At 39.7% G+C, this 20,738-nt stretch overlaps 1 protein-coding gene across 1 annotated transcript; it reads right to left on the bottom strand.

Moving 5' to 3' along the window:
* Positions 1–11: 11 nt before the first annotated feature.
* CYBB (cytochrome b-245 beta chain) lies at positions 12–20,003 on the bottom strand (the record flags this gene model as incomplete). The annotated part of the gene is made up of 13 exons (XM_080363905.1): positions 12–323; positions 952–1,076; positions 2,272–2,418; positions 3,234–3,396; positions 3,678–3,931; positions 5,399–5,491; positions 6,310–6,439; positions 9,495–9,685; positions 10,477–10,622; positions 11,860–11,944; positions 15,602–15,712; positions 17,148–17,243; positions 19,959–20,003. 13 exons carry the CDS (start codon positions 20,001–20,003, stop codon positions 197–199), a joined length of 1,713 nt encoding a protein of 570 aa, XP_080220031.1. The 3' UTR covers positions 12–196.
* Positions 20,004–20,738: the final 735 nt, after the last annotated feature.

The following is a 20,738-nucleotide window of genomic DNA, read 5'->3' as shown; positions in this document are numbered from 1 at the left end:
GAGGGCAGTGCTAACTTCCCTAAGGTAAAACTTGACTTTTTTACTCTACCACAGTGCCAAAATAATTCCGAAGAAGCAAAGGGATTTGTGTTAGTGTAGCCAAAATTAGAAGCTGGGCTGTCCTTCCCAGACTCCAAATAGAAAAAGATATCCAGTCTTTAGACTTTGTATTGAATGAATCTCACGTGCTTGGGAGTTAAAAGTTTTCCTTGTTAAAAATGAAGTGTACTCCTCGTGGGTCAGCTTCTGAGTTACTGATGCTCTGCTTGTTGAGTGTGTCAGCTAGGGCCTCGGGTCCACAGAGAAAAACACCTATTCTGGATCTGTTAAGAAAATTAAAATATGGTCAGGAACTAGGTATGGAGCAGCTGGATGTTCTTCATGTAAATCAATCTTAAGTTCTGTAGGTGGAAGGTGTTTTTTTTCTCAATTACAGGAACTAAAGTAGAACTGGATATCTGCGCCTTAAAAACTTATAAGCCCTTAAAACTTGCAAGGCACCTGTTGCTGCTTCTAAAACAACTGGTGGGCTAAATCTCAGCTCAGAAGAAGTCAGTGAAGACAGTTTTATTGACTTCAGTGGAATCAAGGAAATAGAGCTTCAAATAGCTTACGCCACAAATTCTTGAAAGGAACTGTTCTGGTTTTCTCCTACTAATCTTGGGTGCTCAGCTAAAGGTCATCTACATTCAGGTTTGGGGTTTTGTTGAGGTAGAAAGTATTTTTGGAGGTATTTAGACTTCCCATGAAGTACTTCATGAAAAAGGGATTACTTTTTTAAAAAGAGTAGGTTAGAACAGTTTGGTCAAGATCGTGTCCATGACTGAAACAAGAACAGATAATACCTGGAAATTGTTAGAAAAAAATGCTCCTTAGACTTAATCAACCAAAGGAATAAGATTGTGGTATTATGTCATTTAGATAGAGGAAATCCAATTTGGACAGGTTTACCCAGGATGCTGCCCTGCAATAGTTTTGAACTCATTTTCCCAGTTAGGTCTTCCATACAAGGTTTTCTGTTTAAGGCCTGTAATCACATCTTTCTCTTCTTCATGATGCATTACAAAATGAGTGGCCTGTGGGAAATCAAACACAAAAGGCAGTGTAAAGACAGTCAGATGTGGCAGCATTATGTCCTGTTAAGGAAAAAATAATGTGAATCATACTGAATTATTTCCAAACTGACAATGTGGAATTTATGGTGTTTAGCAAAGAAAGCCGACATTGGTAAATTCCTGACTCTCAGTGTCTACCCCCCATTTTCCCCAGATTGGGCTTTCTCAAGAGTTAAACCTATGAAGCATTCAACACAACGATTAATTATATTTCTTTTGCAATTAACTGGTTTAGTCTAAGAATAAATCTGTAATTCAAAATAAAACTGTCCCTTCAGGTACAATAATACAAGTCCTTGACCTTAATGAAGTCCTGCCAGTTTGATCTCTGGAAGGTTTGATCCATATGAGATGGTCTTTTCCACCCTTCCTGTGTAACTTTTGCCTAGATTAAGTTAAGTAGATCCAGGAAGAGGAGAAGATGTAGCTAATGGCATAAATTCAGGCCTTGCAGAGTTCTGCAGCACTTTTATATGCCAAAAAAGTTACAGGTAACTTTCTTCCCAAGCAAGGATTGTGTGACTTTCCTTCCTTCTTTCCTTCCTATTTTGCCACTGCCTGTCTGATAACTTCTTACCTTAGTCCTACCCTGCCCTGTCCATCTAGCTGAGCTACAGCACTTCAGGCACATGATGAATTTTGTAACGGTGAGATATAAGCAAAAATAAAACATCACTAAAAGTAGTAGAGTGAGCACCTTTCCTGACTCAATCACACGTTCTCAAGCGGCTCATGGAAGAGCTGCTGCTCTGTATCCCCACAGCGACCTGCGTGCATGGGACCAGATAGAGAACTTAGGAGAGCACTGAAAAAAATATGCTGCCATTGGTCAGACCTCATGCATTAGCTTCTCCAGTTCCAAATGTCATTAATTAGTGATTTAAGCAGCACTAGCTGTCTTAGAGATACTTGCATGGTCAGCTGAGGCTGCTGCTGTGAGGAGAGACTGCTTCCCAGAGCGCACAGCCAGAGTAAACCAGAAAGCAAGTCAGAGTGCACATTAGCAGCCAATCCCATGTAACTTCTGCATTTGAAACCCCTGAGAGCCAGATGGAGGCCCAGGATAAAGACCATTTAAACATTTCTCGGAACAGAACAGACTTGCTAACATCAACCAGAGTGCATGTGGAAGTGGTATTTTCCATCGTGTTGTTACCTGAGACTCATCCCAGCCTGTAAGGTAGATGTTATAGCTGAGAAACTCTGCATTATTCCTCTCCTGCATTTGAGCCTCCAGAGATTGCAAGAGGTCAGCAAACCATTCAAAGGCATGAGTGTCCCTGCAAAGCCAGTAAAAATAGATCTGGAAGAGACAAGAGTGAGCTGTCAGGGGACACAGGCACTTATGATTTCTGGTTTTATGTCTGCTGACAGAATGAGGATTGTGTGGTTCTTGTAGAAATTGCCCTGACCACTACAGTAGATGAGTAGGCTGATACTGAAGCTATTCAGGATTTGTAATGTGACTGCAAGAACAAGGAAACATCTTTCTATTTCTCTTCCATGATCAGTTTACATTTTTAGTTCATGATGTTTTCTCACTTGCATCCTTGTAAAATACTTTGTTTGGACATAAATGAATGATTTAGAGGTAGATTTTATCTCCCTGTCTGCTGGTAGGCAAGGTAAATTACAGCAGGTAGGTAACAAAACCTGTTCTTCTATGAACATGACCATAACTGCAGAGTGTGACCCCATACCTCTGCCCAGAGAGTTTCCAGGAGCAGAAGGTTAGAGGGAGATGGTAGCAGTGCTCTTCCACTGACATGAAATTGCTCCCTCTGCACTTAGGGAAGGAATGCAATATTTACATGGGCTGTATTAGTGCCTTGGACTTTGTGTTTCTCCCACAGATTGAACAGCATCTCTGCTGTAAGTGGAAATCCCCTGGGCCACAGTCAAGATCTGTGTCTGATTCTGCTCGTAGGTTATTTCTCCTTTCATGATGTTTTTGCTTTTGACCCTCCCACTTCCCTGCCTGCCAGTCTTGTGAGGTAACTGGACTCCTCTCTTGCAAATCATGGATGTCTGGAGCCAGACCATCTTTGCTGGGCCTGTTTTGATATGGGCTGTTCGCCCTTGAACAATTACATGGGTTCTGGGAAAGGAGACACGCACCTTCTTGAGTTTTAGGTTGGTTGCATCGTGGAAGTATTTGTACCAGACAGACTTGAGTACAGATGCAAAGGGGGTGACCCCTATTCCAGCTCCAACAAGCATAACAGTTTCATAACTGAACACGTCCTCACTTGCTGTTCCAAAGGGGCCATCCACAGCTATCCTGAAATTGAAAATATACTTAATAAATCAATATTTATTAGCACCATTTAAAATAATAAAAAGGCAAAGCATTTATCTGCTACAATGCACATTTGAGCTGAGTACTAGTCAGCAAAAGAAGAGGTGGGGTTGATAGGAAAAAACTAGAAAGATCCATGTAAGGTCCACATCTACAATGGAAGTAGTTAAGATTTGTGTCACAGGTACCACCAAACTGGTTGAGAAAAATCTACACTGTCGTTGGCATTGGTTGACTTTACCGTGGAGATTATTTGTACATACTTGGGCAACTTCCACGCCTCCTGGAATTCCTGCTTATCACACCCGCATGCATTGAACAAGCCCTCTGTCCAGTCCCCTACGATACGGACGTGAATGCTGAAGTAATCCTCTTCTGGAGCAGAGGTTAATGTAAATGGGTGCCACTCCAGTTTAGACACCGCTGGACATTTGACAAAAATGTATTGCCCGACTTCCATCTTGAAGCCCTTCTTCATCATCTGCAGCTCAATTGTCTTGAAGGGATGAATGACCACCTACAGTGAAAGGGACAAAGGGAAGGATAAGGAAAACAAAAAGGCCATCTTCACTCTTCATTGTTCACTGGGTGTATCTACATCCTTCATCACTAACATTGTCCTTTGCTATGAGAGCAAGGAAAGCAAGTGAAACTTCATTCCCAGCAGAACTGGGAGCAAGGAATAGCACCTGACAGCCAGAAGGAAGACTGCAGAAGATGCAAAATTTTGAGTTGACATGTATTTTCACACCATGCTTGCAATCACTCCAAAAGGGACAGGGATGTTTTAACACATCGCCAGATCTATGTGTGCACATTGTTAATTCCAGATGCACCTTACACAGTGGCACAGAGCACAGTGTTAATGAATTTTCTGGTATATATATATATGTAGGAGCAAAACCATAGGGCTATCATATAGATAGGGAATTGGATAGATAATACCACTGGAGACTGAAGTTTTCATGTTATAATTGGGTGGGACCCATAATATGGGCATTTGCATTCTGCATATCTTTAGCCAAGAATAGATAGAAGCAACATTCTAGAAACAAGGCTAGTATTTCTGTCACTGTGATTTTTTTAATCCTGAAGTTGTTTGCCAAGGTTACTTTTAGTCTCCAGAAGAGATTTGCAAGAGGGAGAACCAAGTGTCTCTATCTATTAATGTAGATATTAATAGTAGTGCTTAGGATTGTGGAAGACATTTCCTGCTGTCTGGGAACTAAGCAGACACCAGAGACATATGGTGTAGAAATGGCTCAGAGATATTTTGTTTAAATTACCAAAAAGCACACTGGTATATAGGAACCTTCCAACATATCAGCATTGTGCCAGGGCACAGTAGAGATGTCTAATGTCATTCCCCAAACGCTGCTACGACTTGAGCAGGGTATGTCCACAAGATGCAGCACAGCGCCACGTTAGGAAATTGGACTGGAGAAGACTAGAGTAGCTCTTATACATTCGAGCTTAGTGCCGCACTAATTCGACTGTCATACTTCCAGAATCAACATTAATATTTCTGCAACATAACACAGAATGCAAGCTCAACTTTAGCTTTGGCTGCACAAAGAAGGTACCTCCTATTTTCAGGAGTCATTTGTTCTGCTGAAAAAAACAGAATTCCTAAATATCTAGCTAGTTTTGAAAAAAAAAAAAAATATTTGTTGTTTTAAATTACTCTTAAGGCTATGTAATTTCTACATTACATAACTTTTCACTCAATACTAAGAAAATTACTTTTTCTTTCCTAAGATTCAGTCCTGTGCCTTAGCTAACTTCCTCCTCTTGCTCTCTATTAGAGAAGGCTATGTTTACATGTTAGTGATTGGCATTATTTTTGCATGATAGCATCCATAACATTCCTGAGAGGCCTTTCACTGATAACTTTGTCTGCTGTGTAGGAGCCACTGGCTTTGCTGCACCATTTGGAAAAAGTGGTAAAGTTTTGCCCAGTGTTAAGCATAGCATCAACACATACCTTTGTGATAACAACCTTCTGCTGTGACCTCCAAAACCGCACCAGCCTCTCACATAGGTACAAAAACATGGGACCTACTACCCATTTCCATGTCTGTAAACAGAATAAAATGAGAAGTCAGGTGATGAAGGTGGCAACTTAGATTAAATCAAGTCATGAAAACTCTGCAGATGTGAAATTCAAGTAACGTAGATCCTTTATCGACCAGAGTAGGGAACCCATTAAGAGATATGACACCTTCAAAATTAATTCTGGTCAGAGAGGGAATTTCTTTCTCTGTTGAGAGTCGCAGCTAACTTTTTAATTGCTCCAACAGTTACAGCAGGGTATTTTCCTATGAGTGATTTTGTCTCTGTCTGAAAATTAAGATAACTAAGTGAAATGTGGAGTAAAGCTCTGAATGTATTATTGACTCAGGTCTGTATTACTGCAGGAGAAGATGTGGTTTCTGTTAACGGATCAGTCTGAAACGTGAAAGAACAATCAGCCTGATTAGTCAATAAAAGCTGAAGTTTCATTGTCACATTTCCAGAGGCATTAATTTTTTGTTAGTGATCATTAGTTCATAAACGATGAGAAACTATTTATTATGTGTATTATAGCACTCTCTAGAAATCCCTGCAAGCCACAAAACACATTCTGGGTAAACAGTTCTCAGATATGATTTGGTCTTTTGCTTTGCCTGTTAATCATGCTCATTTTATGGCACACTGGAAGTGGGTTGTCTGTCTGTCTGTCCATTTTACAATCCATTCTGTCAAAACCTACTTCTTTATGTAAAGAAAGCTGCCGCTGAAGAGTACTGGGGGTTATGTAGCTGCTTTTCTACAGCAAGCGCGTATGTTTCTTAGCAAAAAGAGAAAATTGTTAACATTTTAAACTGAATTTGCACTCAAGAAAACTGTTCTTACCATAGGAGGATTCCCTGAAAACTGAGGGATTGGGCAAGATCCCTCTTTCCCCCAGTGAGTGAAGTTCTTGTAGCAAATTTTTGGATCATGTTCAGCCAGACTCTCAGCTGTCTGGCCCCGTACAATACGCCTGGAAAAAAATTAAAATCACTAAGTCAATAAAATGAAAATGAAGGTATCTGTCCCCTACTGTTATTCTACTTCTACACCATCCTATTTATGTGGAGTTGTGGACTTCTGCAGTGCTACAGCTTTGATACAGCTTTACTGCACAAAATTGCTATTAAAATTATAAAAACAGGAGGAAAGTTTGTAGGGGAAAATACTGACTACAAGATCAGGCAAGGAACTGAGAGGTACGTCCATTACCATTTCCAGGAAATGGTCACAACAGGAAAACTTAATTCTTTTTTGGACTTATCCTACTTTTTACTTCAATAAAAACAAACCCTGGAGTGGACAAAGTAATCAGTTTGCTAGTGACCAGTAGGAAAGTTACTTCTGTCTGTTATCTTAGGAATTTAGGTAGCCCTTTCACAGACTGTTAGGGATTGGAAGGGACCTCAGAAGATCATCTAGTCCAAATGCATAGTTCCAATATGCATTCTTCCTTTGATGCTTCCTCGCCCTTTAAAGCTGTGGAGTAGCTGTTCAGCTGGCATGAACGAACACAGATGCTTCTGATGCAAAGCAGCTATGCCAGCTTATGTCAGCTGATGATCTGGCCTCTATATTCCTGCTTGGGTAGGGTTTTTGTTGTTGTTCGTTGTATTACAGAGAAATCTGACTGCTCCAGTTCAGCTGTACTTCCAGTGGCAGAGCTAGTGCTGAATGATGATTTCAGTTTTAGGGGGAAAAATATATTTTGATCTCATTCACTATTTCCTGCCTCTGTCTGGATTTGTGCCAACCTCAGGAGTGTGTGAGAGTCTCAAAAATGATGGTAATTAGTAGGATGAGGGTCATAGTAGAGAAACTCACATTAAGATCTACTGATTTTCCCTAGAAACAGTCAGATTCTGATCAGGCTGTACAGTTTTATGCCAACTGCTCATAAATATTACTAATGAACCTCTTCCTCATTAAAGGTTTCATTAACATACTGCCTGAAAAATAAAGGGAAGGCATGACACTGTCCTAGGAGCATCACGAGTTGCAAGTTGCAGGAACATCACCAGTTGCAGTTTACTTCCCCACTAGTGACAAGGGGTTCAGCTGAGCCGCCCTTGGGGTTGAGTTAGGGGAATAGGAGAAGCCCGTTTCCTGACACTCCTCACCCTGTTGCTTAAGGGAAAGGGGTCTGAGGGTTTTTGCCTTGCCCTGTGCTCTGTCTGAGGTTTGACAGTGCCAGTACTCTGCACAAGATAAATAAAGGACTTTTTTTCCCCCTTATTGTTCAGTGTAGATGCCCTTCCAGTACTGTAATTAAGCTCTCAGTACTATAGCCTTCTAATGACTTCTTTTTCTGCTTGAAGTTTTACTTTGGCTTCCAAGGCAGGGTGATCTGCATCTCTGTACCCTCTCCTCTTTACATTTATTATGATGGGAAGTTAGGGACATATTTCTGTGACACATAGGTCATGCATAAAAAAGAAAAAAAAATCAGTGCTACAGAAATGCAGTGACATTTTGTAACTAAGATGAATCTGCCCCTTTGATTCTCTTAGTTGTCTTTGTTTCAGTTTTTTATATATATATATATACATATATATATGCATGTGTGTACACATGTGTATGACACACAGCCTCCTGTCTCCTGAGATACAGTGACATCTATGCCTCTCTCTAACATGTTACTTTGAGACTGTCAGATCATACTTATTCCATAACATCCATCTTTGCACACCTAAGATACCTTCCTTGACTGTAAAAGCCCTGTTCAATACTTTTTAGTGTATTATCAATTTCTCTAAACTAAAACTATCATTCTTGCCTTTAAAGTGGAAGAAGTGAGGCCAATGAAGTCAGAGCCAGAAGGCATCCTTCTGTCTACAGACAATAGTATTCCTGTGTTTATCTCCTTCCAAAGGATGGCTGAACTTCTCTGATAACCAAATTCCACCCCACTGCTGGCCAAACTCTTGTCTGTTCAGTACAGTGCAATTAAAATGGTGGAAGTATACTGAACATCGAAGTAAATAAAAAGTCAACTTTTACAAAATATATGCTCCTCATTGACCACTAGAAAGAGCAATGCTTGCTTTCTGATAGCGTTGTGTAGTAAATACTACCAAGTGTGGATGTTTTGTCAGTAACTATACAATATTTACTGCAGGAAACACGAACCATTTGTTCTTTTCCTTCAACAGGTTTTGCTCAAACCTTCTTGTTTTGGAAGTTGGAATGGACAAATACGCTGGTGGCAATTCTCATCTGCCTTCTATTTTTGTTCTTCCTGTTGTAGTCTCATTTCTGTCTTTTTTTCTGGCACTGCTGGACTGAGGGGAAGTGTTTTTGAATAGTTATTTTTGCTGGGCATTTTTAAAGCGCACTTTCTAGTGCACCTAGAACTCCCTTTAAGATGGACAATGTAGTATAATTATGAACTATGAAATGTGGCTTGGATACTTCAACCTTTTTTATTCTTTATGCAGGAGTTTTGTCATTTTCTAAAATGGAACTAAAGTTCATTCTTTTAAGTACTAAAGTTGTTTCATTAGGCTCATGAGCTATTGCTGCAGCAGGTATGGAATGCACCATCAGTGGAAAAATATGTTCGTAATTTGGAAGTTACAGAAAATTACAGTCGCCTATATTGAGCTGCAACAGCTAAAAATCTGGTCTGCGTTATTGTAGTTTTCATTTACCAAACAAAATCCTGAGCTCTGTATAATTTTTATGGTGAGATCTCCTTACATGCATGTGTATGATGCAATTCCTTTTAGATGAGAAAGATAAAGTAACAGTTAGAAACAGGAACCTTGGAAAAGAACTTTCCCATTAAAATACCAGAAAAAATTGAGTGAGCTTAAGTATGCCAGAGTCCCGTAAAGCATCAGGCATGCAAATATCTTGTTGAATGTATCAGAGAGAGCTTCTTGGCTCTCAAAGCCTCTCTTAGCCCATCATTACCATAAAAAATAACTGCTGCTTAGTGACTTAAGTCCCTATATTTATGTGTGTAGAAAGCTATACTTTAAGATAAAGTAGTTGTCATGTATTCTGTGATAAGTGCGAATACTCACCCAGCACCATGGATGACAAGGCCAATAAAGAAGATGACAAAGAGATGGTGGGTGTACCAAAATACTTCAAAATACGACCTTCGGATTGTTTTGGTGGATGATGTGATGATTAGTATGAGGGCCAGCGTGATGATAACACCAGTGAGACCAGCCAAGTATGTGAAGGCCACGTATAGGCCCCCCACAGGATTCTGTGAAATAAATGCACATATTGATCTAAGGAAGGCACAGTGTCGAAGCAGAGACAGCTGAACCATCAGTCTGTCACTCACCAGATCCTTTACCTTCTTAAGTCACCCGCTATAAATTTGCATGCCAACAATGCCAAAATCCCACACCATTTTTGTTGCACTGTGGATTTACTTGTACTAAAGTAAGTGGAAGAAAAGAGAAAGGGTTTTCCACCGATTCACACACATTGTTTCTTACTCTGCCACTGCTGAGCAGTACAGGCTTGAGTAGAGGCTTGGGGAAAGTGAACGCTTCTGCATGTCTCTGTTGTTACATCCATATTTACAGAGCTAAATGAAAGCTCTCCTTTTCAGTGGTGTTGTGCAATGGGTCTCATAACTCATACAGAGACAGGATGCTTGCTGCTTCTGAGGAATGGGGAAGGTTTATTTTCCTTTTTTTTTTTTTTTCTAACTAGAATTAAGGAGCCCAAGTTCAAAACTTTTGCCTTAATTTCTGTGTGCCTTTCTGTAGGCCACATCTACCTTAGTCAGAAGACTTCTTTACAGGGTACCTGTGTTTACGTAATGTTTTAAAAGTACTTTGAAATCCTGAGGTGAAAAAGTTTGTACTACCAAAATTCACCAACAATGTTACTGACAAATATAGAAAAATGAATTGTGCAAAGTTTTGCTGCAAGATGGTCCAAACCCAGGCTGTGCACACCAGAAATAGGCAGTCAGTTCAGATTGTCTTACATGGTCATCTCATCTAATGTAATACTGATTCTTCACAGCCTGATGTCACTTACCCCAATTTTTTTTCTATAAAAGTTGATATAGCTTTCATTTGGGTTATCACCAAGGCGAGAAAGCACAGCTGCCAGAGTTCTGTCCTCCTCAACACGGGCTTGAACACTCCACTCTACATTGAATAAGTGTGCGATGGTGTGAATTGCTAGGCGTGACAGGAAAGAAATAATCAGGGTTAAAGACAAGAAAAGTTCTCAGTGGTTTTGGTAACATTGTAAACTTCATAATCTTAGTCAAGGGCAGTCTAAGACCTTTGCCACTCTCACCCTTTCCATCACAATTTCAGATCACTGACATTTTACTGTTGAAGCTTTACCATCTGAATTTCACATTTTTTGAGTGGGCAAAGGAAAGAAGTAAAGGGAAGAAGTTTCTGGCACATCTTTGATCACAAAGGCTTTCAGCAGTTCAAGTGGAAGAACAGTGCCCTAGTTTTATACCTGAGAAAATGAAGCATGGAATGACTTAAATGATCTGTCAGGAATTCTGTAGAAGAGCCAATAAGTGAATCTGGATATCTTTGGTGTCACATTTCCTAGTGCTGCTTTGCTCTGCTGTGTTGCTGATAATCACTAACAATGTTCTTGCTGTGCCGCACATGTCCCATAAACGTGGTACATCTGAGGTGCTTCATGCTATTTCCACGACACATGGTTGCAGGGGTAAGCCATACAACACTTCTCAAAATTTTTCTCCTTTTGTATCACCAGTTACTTATTCAGCTTCAAAATGGGGCCTGATGGTTACAGATCTCACACCCCCAAACAATTTGTCTCTGCTGCCTTACATTAACTGCATCACCCTGCTCTTTTCTATGAAGTGTTGGTGAGATTTCAGCCACAGCTCAAGAAGGGAGCCTGCTCAGCTCAAGTAACGTACTATTACAAAGGCTGTTCTAGGATATATATGATTTGTAAGGTACTTGCATTGACAAATGACAAATTTGAGAAGGAGAGTGCGAAAGACAGAAACTCCTTAGTTTAGGAAATGAGATATGAAAACATTTCCATGGCCTGTCCAAGCTTTTTATACCCTTTTCTTTCATCTTTTCTGTTGTTTCAGACATGCCAGTTAAGAATTAAGTCCAAACAAGAATTAAAGCCAGGGTATCTAGTTCTTGTGGCATTGCTAAATATCCTTTATTAAACAGTGTCGTGAGTTGTGCTAATGGTTCAAGAGAAGGGTATCTTTTCTTATTTATCTTGTGCTGTATGCCACTTGCAGAATAATATTTGGAAAATGATTTAAGACTTGGCACACGCTGACTCCTTCATGCTAATGAAATCAGGTCTCTGCCCATATACTTAAGAACTTGAATCTCACCTGGATACTGTGTAAAATTCATGAGAAAGCAATAAACAAAGAAACATCTGAGCACCAACCAGTGTGAAGGGCGATCATCCATGCCACCATTTTGTGAAAGGTGAGGTTCCTGTCCAGTTGTCGTCTGACACGCGTAGAGCAGCACTTTGGGTTTGAAGAAAATAAGTATTTGAAGACTATTTGTCATGTCTTTGTTTACTTATTTAAATGCAGGCAAAAAAACCAGAGGCCCTGACCACAACAATTAGTGGCATTGCTGGTAAAGATTCAGAATTCCTGAATACAGAAAAAAATATTGCCCCCCCAACTACAGAATATGGTAATAACAGATTATACTTTAACATGTCCCATTGAAACAGAGCATTTGATAATGAAAAAAAAGCTTAACATCTCCTATGGAAAAATCATATATCTTATCTGTGTTAAATTAAGATTGCACATTATAAATAGGAGGGATCACCCTTGGCCATGGCAGAGTGACTGTTTTGGTAGAGTCTCAAGCTGCCACCTAAGAACAGGATTCTACAGTGGTTCACAGTGTAGAAATGAACTGTAAAGCCTGGGTATAACAGTCTCAGGGAGCTTCCACCCGAAACATGCTGTTCACTTAAGGAAGTGATGCCTTCTCCAAAAAGCTGGGTGTACTTGCCTGGCATTCACTTACAACTTGTTGTTGGAGTTACCCAAAGAGAAGAAGAAAGAAAAAGACCCCTGCTGATACAAACTGAAGAACTTGTTTGTTATGGAAAACAAAGTGATATTTTCATTAAGAATGATGATGAGTTCCTAAGAGGCCCCATCTGAATTTTGCTGTGGTCAGTGAGAGTTTTCCTGTAACTTCATGTTCCTGTAAAGCTAGCTATTTGCTGTCTCCACACAGTAGAAAGCATAATTACCTTGTGTTGTGTCTTTCCATTGCTTTTGCTGACTGGCAAACATAAGATAACACTATGCAAACTAACACGCACATTACCTCACGAGAACTGTGTAGATGTTTCCCACAACAAGTTGAGACCAAAATATGCTCCTGAGTGTTTGCCAGATGTTAACTTTGTAGATGACAGGGTGAGGTAAAGTATCTCCCTAGGTGATAGAGTGAAGCTGAATCATTCCAACCATCCAGGAGTGAAGCAGAAGAAGGGATAATGAAACACCAGAACAATTTCATTTCTAATTTGTTCTTTACTTAGTAGAGATATACCAGCAGTGGCCTTGGTCTTCCATACTGGTCCTTTTCTAAATATCGCATGAATATTAACTGTACAGAAAAACAGATGAGCAGGAAACTGTTCTCTCCTCCAGTTATTCTCCAGCCATGACACATTGATTAAAGGGTGAATTCTAATACACTAGAGCTATTGCAGTGACTGTAATAACATCTAGGAGAAATTTGCCTTTCTCTGTATATCTTGAGACATAATTAAAAAGATTGTAGAAGAAACCGTAGCATAGTGAAAAAGTGCCAGTGCTACTTGACTGCCTTGATCTTGCTGTTTCAGAAGCAGAATGCCAAGCAATGGCAAAATGCTGCAGCTAGGTTCAGTAGTAAGGTTCATTAACAACAGTGATGAATACAGCAATAAAGGGTATGCAAAGACAATGCAGCTGTTCTTTCAATTAATGACAAAAAACTTTGTAGCATGTGATTTCTGGGTAGCAGGATGTAAAGGGCAAGAGATGCCAGCACATTCCCATTGAACAGTGGGTCTGAACAATTCTCCCCTCTTCTTAACCCCAATGACACTGATATTGGAAAGGTTGCTACCCTTTCAGTATGTTATGTGACACTTTAAACTCTGGATTTTTCTTAGAGATTCTTACAGGTGTTACGTGCAGAGCACAGATAATTAGAGACAACAGCAGAACAAGCGTAAGCAGCTGTACCCCTGTGCTAAGGCCACCCCAGTCCTCATACTACAACTGGCACACTGAGCTGTGCAAGTTTTGCTTGAGATATAAAATCACCTCCATCCTGAGGTATAGCTTTATTGCAAAAAGAAACAGAAGCTAAACAAACTCCAGCTGTCTAACAGTCCTATTTTATGTCCTCCCTCACCTCCTTCCTCATCCTCAGAGCCCTTCATGTCCTTATACAGGCTGGCACTATCAGCAAGATAGCAAGCTGTGGGCAGGCAGCAGAAATGGAGCTGTAGCTCTCTGTATGGTTTTCACTTGCAGACTGGGTGTAGCCTGAGGTGCTACAACAGTGCCCAAGGCAAAAGGACTTACTCTGTAGCTTCAATACTGAGATAACAGGTACAGCTTAATCGAGATCCTGGTTAGAAAAGTTAAGCTATAGATGTTAGGATATGAGCAATTCAGGACAAGTAGCATAAAGCCCTTGGAACCGGTTTTTAGCCTTCCAGTAACATCTCCAAAAGTATCTCCAGCTCCTTCTTTGTTTTGACCTCAGAAGACCTGACCAACCTGCTTTCAGCTTGACCCCGTGGAATCTATTTCAGACCTCATAAAGGCCTTGTACAATCAAGAGCTCATCAATATTTCCCAGTTACATTCATCCAATAGCAACATTAATCTTACTAAATTTATGTTCATTACAGACTTCTACAACCTGGGGAGTCACCTCTGAATCTTGGCAAACACTACTTTTTTTCAGAGCAGAGGAACCCTGTAGTTTTATTTATTATTCTTTTTCCTTTTACATGCATGGGGACATGGCTGCCTGCTTTTGTAGCACCCCAGATTCTGAAGGGGTATAGTATAGCACAAGTCTGAAAGCCTGGTCTGTGTGGTTCCAACTATCTATTCCTAAGTGTTATGCCTTAAAAAGGCCAAGACACTGGCCTTACTCCTAAAAGTAATTTAGGAGCTTAATGTAGCAGGCACTTCCCATTTATCCAGCCACACTGATTGTCAAGATATATGTACTAGATGAAGTTACAGCTTGGGATGTCTCTGATTACTTTCTTATTACTTTGTATCCCACTCTCTTCCCCTATGAAGGACTCTTGAAGCACTTCATCTATTTTATTGCTTCCTCTTCTGCTCTGTTTTTTTTTTTCAGCTCCTGCAGGCTGACTCTTTTGTATGAAAGAATTTATACCAGATTTACAAATCAAAACCGAATTCTGTGTACTGTTTTTGTTGAACATGTACATATTAAAGAGGCTAGAAATAAAGAAGCAATCATATATTTGGAAGGACAGTTTATGAGCTTGGGGAGAATAATCATTTTCACTGCACCATGGCATGCATTTTCTGCATTATTTCTGCTATAACAGCCAGAGACCTCGATTTCAGCAGCACTATCCTAGGAAGCCTCTGCAGCTGTCACTTAGAATCAGTTGTCCTTTTCTTAGTGATGGGTCCTCAGTGCTGTATATAAGATTTGCATTTGGGAGCTAGAAATGGTCAAAAGGCATTCAAGCTTGAAGAACTGAACATGCAAAGACAGAAGACATGGGCTAATATCTCCTGCAATAACTGGGTGTTGCAGGGATGACAATGAAGGCAAATGTGTGTGAGCACCACCAATTGCTCCTGCCAGGCAGAAGAGAGACTTTGTATCCAGGGCAGCACCATGCCCAGGAGGCAAGAAAAAAGAGAGGACTCAAAGGAGTCTAATTCAAGGCTAAACCTCTCAACAGACCTCTAGATACACTGTTGGCATATAGACCCCAGTCTTGCTCATAGCAAAACTCCAGGCTCACCTACTTCTTAAAAAAGGACATCCCCAAAGTACAGTATATTTGGGGAACTTGGACAACATTTCTTAGCATATGTGCAAGGCTGCGTGGGTTATTATCTTTCACAGATTTTGAAATTCTTTCTTCATCTTACCGCACTTGATCCTCTGAGGAAGGAGAGCAAATTTCGACATATTGGCAGCAGAATCAGCATGCAGTTGAAATTCAGACAAGCTGCAGGGGCCCTTGCCAGAGCCAAAGCACGCTGTAATTGGAGAGGTGCTGTTATTAAATAATTTACCAAAAACATTACCCAGGACTTGGATAGGCAGAGATTTACTTTATGTATTATATCACAACTTTTAATGAGTGTGAGATCTAGAGTTAATTAACAATGTTCACATTTCAGTGTAGTCATGTTTTGGCCAAGTCAGAGACAGAGATGCAGACAAAACATGTTCCTCCAAATAGACATCTCCTATTTCCAGTTTTTAAATAATATGATTGTATTAAAAGCTCCCTGTTGTGTCTGACAATAAATGGCCAAACACAGATGCAAGTCTAAGCCATTAGTAGAGTTTTCTGTCCCCAAGCTGTAAAGAAATTCTCACTGCTGTGGTTTCAGTTGGCGGGGGGTTATGGTAGACAGGACAGCTTATGAGAGAAGTGGTTTAATGTTCTCTGTTGTCAGTAAAGTGAGTCTAAGGAAATTTGTTGCCTCATCTCTTAGGAATATGTTCCCTTAATGTTGCTCTTCGTATCCTGAATGATTTCAGATTTGTGAACAAAGACTCTTTGAAAGGAGGGAATAATGACTGTATTCATCCAAACACGATGAAGTGAAGGAAAAGATAATGTTTACTTTCCTTGCATTGATTGGGACCCTTTCAGGTTTCAAATCACAGTTACTTACTTGGGGTTACACTGAGCTCTAGTTATCCAAGCATAGGTCTCTGTGACTTCAAAGGCAACTGCACCATGATTGCAAAGGATAGAATTCGATCCATAGATCTGAAGCTGTATTGCAGAATGGAATTTCATGCTTTGTTAAATTAAACCATGGCTTTGCAAACCTTTTATAAAGCGCTGTGTTCTGTGTATTGAAGCTTAGGCTGATTTTTATGTCTGTGATCAGGCTTTTAAAATATGTGAACAAATGCAATTTTTGCTGTCAATTGGTCATGACCCATGCTAGCTTTGGAAACAAGTTTGTAGCAGGACAGATAATGCTGCATTAACCATTGGGTTATATTGAATGGCCCAGGGTCCATGATCACTTGACTAGTATTCACATGCTTGATGAATATGTGAATGATGATTGCTTTTCAAAGATAATAGCTTTGTAAACTCTTCATGCTATGAAAAATAATTGCATGGAGAAATGATTGCACAATAATGCGACGGCAATATTTTGTTCATCTTTTGCTTAATAAAGCAGGCACAATGTATATTCACTTTAGTTACCAGGAGCATATTCACCTGAAAACATCTTTAGAATGGGATCTCTCTCTTCTGCTTACTGGCTTTCTGTTCAGAGGCATTGAACATCTATCTGCATTCAGTTATCTGTTTGCACATGACTTTTAACTCTGCCATGAACCTACTGCTACAGTCACTTGATCATGTTTCAATCAAATAAAACTAGGGAAAAGATGCTATGTGTTCAGTCTATGCCAAGATAGTACATGTTTTGTACTTACGCCAAGGAGTACTCTGGTGTAGAAGAATTTTGGTGGGATATCATATGCAAGATAGTACCACCAAAAGAGGAAGATGTTTAAGCCCAGCCACACAAGCTGAAACAGAAATGAACAGGAAACTTTACAGTTTGTTATTAGAGATCAGACATCTGAATTTACATAATTCAGAAAATGGTCAGTTAGCCCATTGTGCTCCTGTTTGCCCAGAGAGGCGTACTGCAGGTTGTGAAGGGTTTGGCAGGGGTGATAGAAATTTTTTTGGTGGAAGTGGGTTCTGAAGTGTGCACGCAAGAGTACAGGAGTGGCTTTAAACCAAAATACAGCCACGGGGAGCTGAAACAATTGCATAGCTCAAGGGGTTTAGACGTGATTATATAAGGAACGTCACATTACAAGTGTTTAGCTAAGTTGGTGAGTCTAGCTGAATCTCCAAACATCATCAAAGGTTCAGGTCTCTTCCAAATGGCAGTTTCTTAGACATATTAACTTCTGTAAAAGGAAGACTTAGGAGCCAGGCCAAAGCTTGAGATCTAAACATAAATGGCCTAAATTACACTGAAGGCTTCATGTTTTCTATGGAATAGGAGGCTCTGAAGGTCTGAAATCAGCCTGTAGGAAATATTCAACACAGGCATTTTGGTACTGTTGAAATTAGCCCAGACTGGGTTTCTTTGTAGCTGTACTGCAGTATTGTCTCACACTTGCACATCCTACTCTTGCAGGTTTCTTTAGGAAAAGATAAGCCATTAGCCCTTCTCAAAGCTGTCTAAGGCAACTACAAGCTTGTCTGGCCACAGAGATCATAGAAAATCCAGCCATTTGCCCTTCTCAAGATGGTTGGCTGATTTCATATCCCATAGTGAAACCAACCTCTACCAGTGCAGCCTCAGTCCAAGTAGATTTACTCTAAGTGGTGCATGAAAATAGAAGAGAGAAAGTCTGAGAAAGAGAACACCCAGTGTCTGGTTATAAGTTATGGATGCCAGAAACTGTGATATTACAGTCCCTTACCCCTCCTAAATGATATGTTTTGCTAGTTCTTTGGCCCAGTTGACACTGTAAAAACCTTGGGATTATTTAAGATCTTGAAAATGTCTTACACTTGTGGCATAAATGTGGGAAATGAAGGGATTTCCATCAGAGTAGGGCAGTACATGGGAAACCCCCAAAACTTCATTAAAAAACTAAGCTCATCTCAGGATTAAATGCTTAGGATATATATTCAAAGTGAGAATGTGCCTCTCCGATGTACGGTAGCTGAACAGCAAACCCAGAAGACCAAGAAGTTTGGCGTGATTGCTGATGGTCTCTCACAGTTCTTCTTGGTGCTGACACATATGGAACATGGACATTTTGAACAATACTGTGACACCCTTTGGGAACCTGGGTTAAGTTGCAGAGTTAGGAGCCGTGCTCTTTAGCTGGGGCCAGTGAAGGCAGCATTGGCTGGGGTTAAGGCTGACAAATTTCTGTTTTGTTGGGGTAAATCAATAGAAAGTGTTGCTGTTCTGTTTCTATCAAACACTGGATAATCCTGTACCTAATCAGTGTGCAGGAAAGCTGTAGAAGACAATGCAGAACATTTTGGTAAGACTTCCAGTAAACTCTTCTTTTAGCTGGTTTCTTTATCAGTGACTTCTTCAGTTTCCTTCCCTATTAGCTGACCTTGCTATAGTTTCGAGACCCTAAAACCAAATTCCTCATTTGAACAAAATAAGGGCCTCTTACTTAATTCTTTCAATATTTGAGTACTGGTGGAAAAAAAACGCCAGAATTCATCTCTTGGCAGTTTCAACTTCCTCAATTCACTGAAGGTGACAGCAAACACAGTTACACCTTTTCAAAACACTAAAGTGCCAGGGTTATATTCCTAACCTAGAGCTACACATCTACAGTGTAAAAGTAATATGTAAGTATTGATTGTCCATAGCAGCAAAAATATCTTTCAGAATAAAGATGTTCACATTTCAGTTACCACAAATACAGAAGTTCTATCTCTTCTTTTTCTTCCTCTCAGTACTTAGATATACTAATCACATTTGACAACAATTCCCTAACTAGTATTACACTTTGGTGTTGTATATGTTTTTATTTATATATCTATATAAAATTGTATACTTATAGCTCCTGTATCACACTGTGAAGTGAAAAAAACAAAACAAAACACTGAAATACTAACTTTTCCCTAAGTTTTCTCTAAGCAGGACTGCCCTGCCTTACACTTTAGCACTTTTAAATATGACTGGGATTTTCAGTACTTTTAGATCTTGCTCAGAATGAATTTAACCTACTTTCATAGCTATTCTATGCAAGTTGTCTACAAACTCCATTCAAATACTAGTTGTCTTAATGAAGGATTCATGAATCTCTGCTCTAAATTCTGGAATCTGACTCAAACAAATTTTATATCATCAAAACACGGTGTTTTCAGTTACACCCACTTCTGTTTATAAAAGTGCAAGAAAGGCTTGTTGTTGTAATTGCTTTCTCTGTTGAAGTGCACATTGTTAAATGAGGTGTAATGTTGTTTTTTTCATTAAGTCACCGTTGCCTTCAGAAAACCCAGATACTTAAATATTTCTAACATAGCAAATGAAAGTTAAGATACGATCATTTCTCAGTCAACAATGAAGCAATCGAGATACCAGAGAGAGGTCCTTAAAAATAATTCTCTTGAAGCATTTCACTGCACTTGCTGCCCTTGTTTCTGAATAACCAGATGCATCCTTCACTGACACAGTGAAACCTGCTTAGTACACCTTTCTGCAGAACTTTTTACTAGACACAAATCACAATAAAAATTGTACTTACAACAACGAAGATGGACAGTCCTTCATTCTCCACCCAGTTACCCATGATTGCATGAGACGAGCGTGCACAACAGCCCCGTTCTCTCTGGGACAGTGTCTATGTCTTCTCTCATAAGGAAGTGAGAGTAGAAGTTTGCAGCAACCTATTTCCTTTCTCATTCATTTAGGAAATAAGTTAACCATTGAATCATGTCCATAGTTCTGTTTCAAACATGTTTCTACCACCTTTACATATAATTTTTAAACCTCAAACTGTTGAAATAAACTGTTTTTCCCTTGTGATGCAGAGGGTAAAATAAATAACATAACTGGTCAGGTTTTCTGCTAAAAAAATGTATTGCCATTTTATATAACTTTCAATGCTGAAATCTAATACACAATGCACAGAAGAGTTATCTCTTTGCAGCCTTGTCCTTTTTTATCCACTCAGGTGTGAGCTGATGTTCCTGCTGATCCTCTTTGACAAATAATCACTAGAATTATTTCTCTTCTAGTAATTCAATGTCCACAGAAGCTTCCAAATGTAATCTACCATTCCTTCTGCCTGGTACATGCAAACCTTGGTACCTCCTCTCTGCTCAGGCCAAAATAGAGGACATACAACAATGGATAGGCTATTTATTTTCCATGTTTTGCACTCTTGAAGAGTCCCTAACCCCAGGAACCATGTCACTATATAAGAAAAAAAGTAAGCATTGTGCTTTTGTGATTAGAGATAAAAATATGGGAAATTGCCCAAATGTATTTTAGAGCTTACAGACCAGAGGATACTTATCCCAAG

Source organism: Nesoenas mayeri (genome assembly GCF_963082525.1).
Source record: "Nesoenas mayeri genome assembly, chromosome: 1".
Lineage (NCBI taxonomy): Eukaryota > Metazoa > Chordata > Aves > Columbiformes > Columbidae > Nesoenas > Nesoenas mayeri.
The sequence above is the reverse complement of the archived record's forward strand: the minus strand, read 5'-3'. Positions and strand labels throughout refer to the sequence as shown.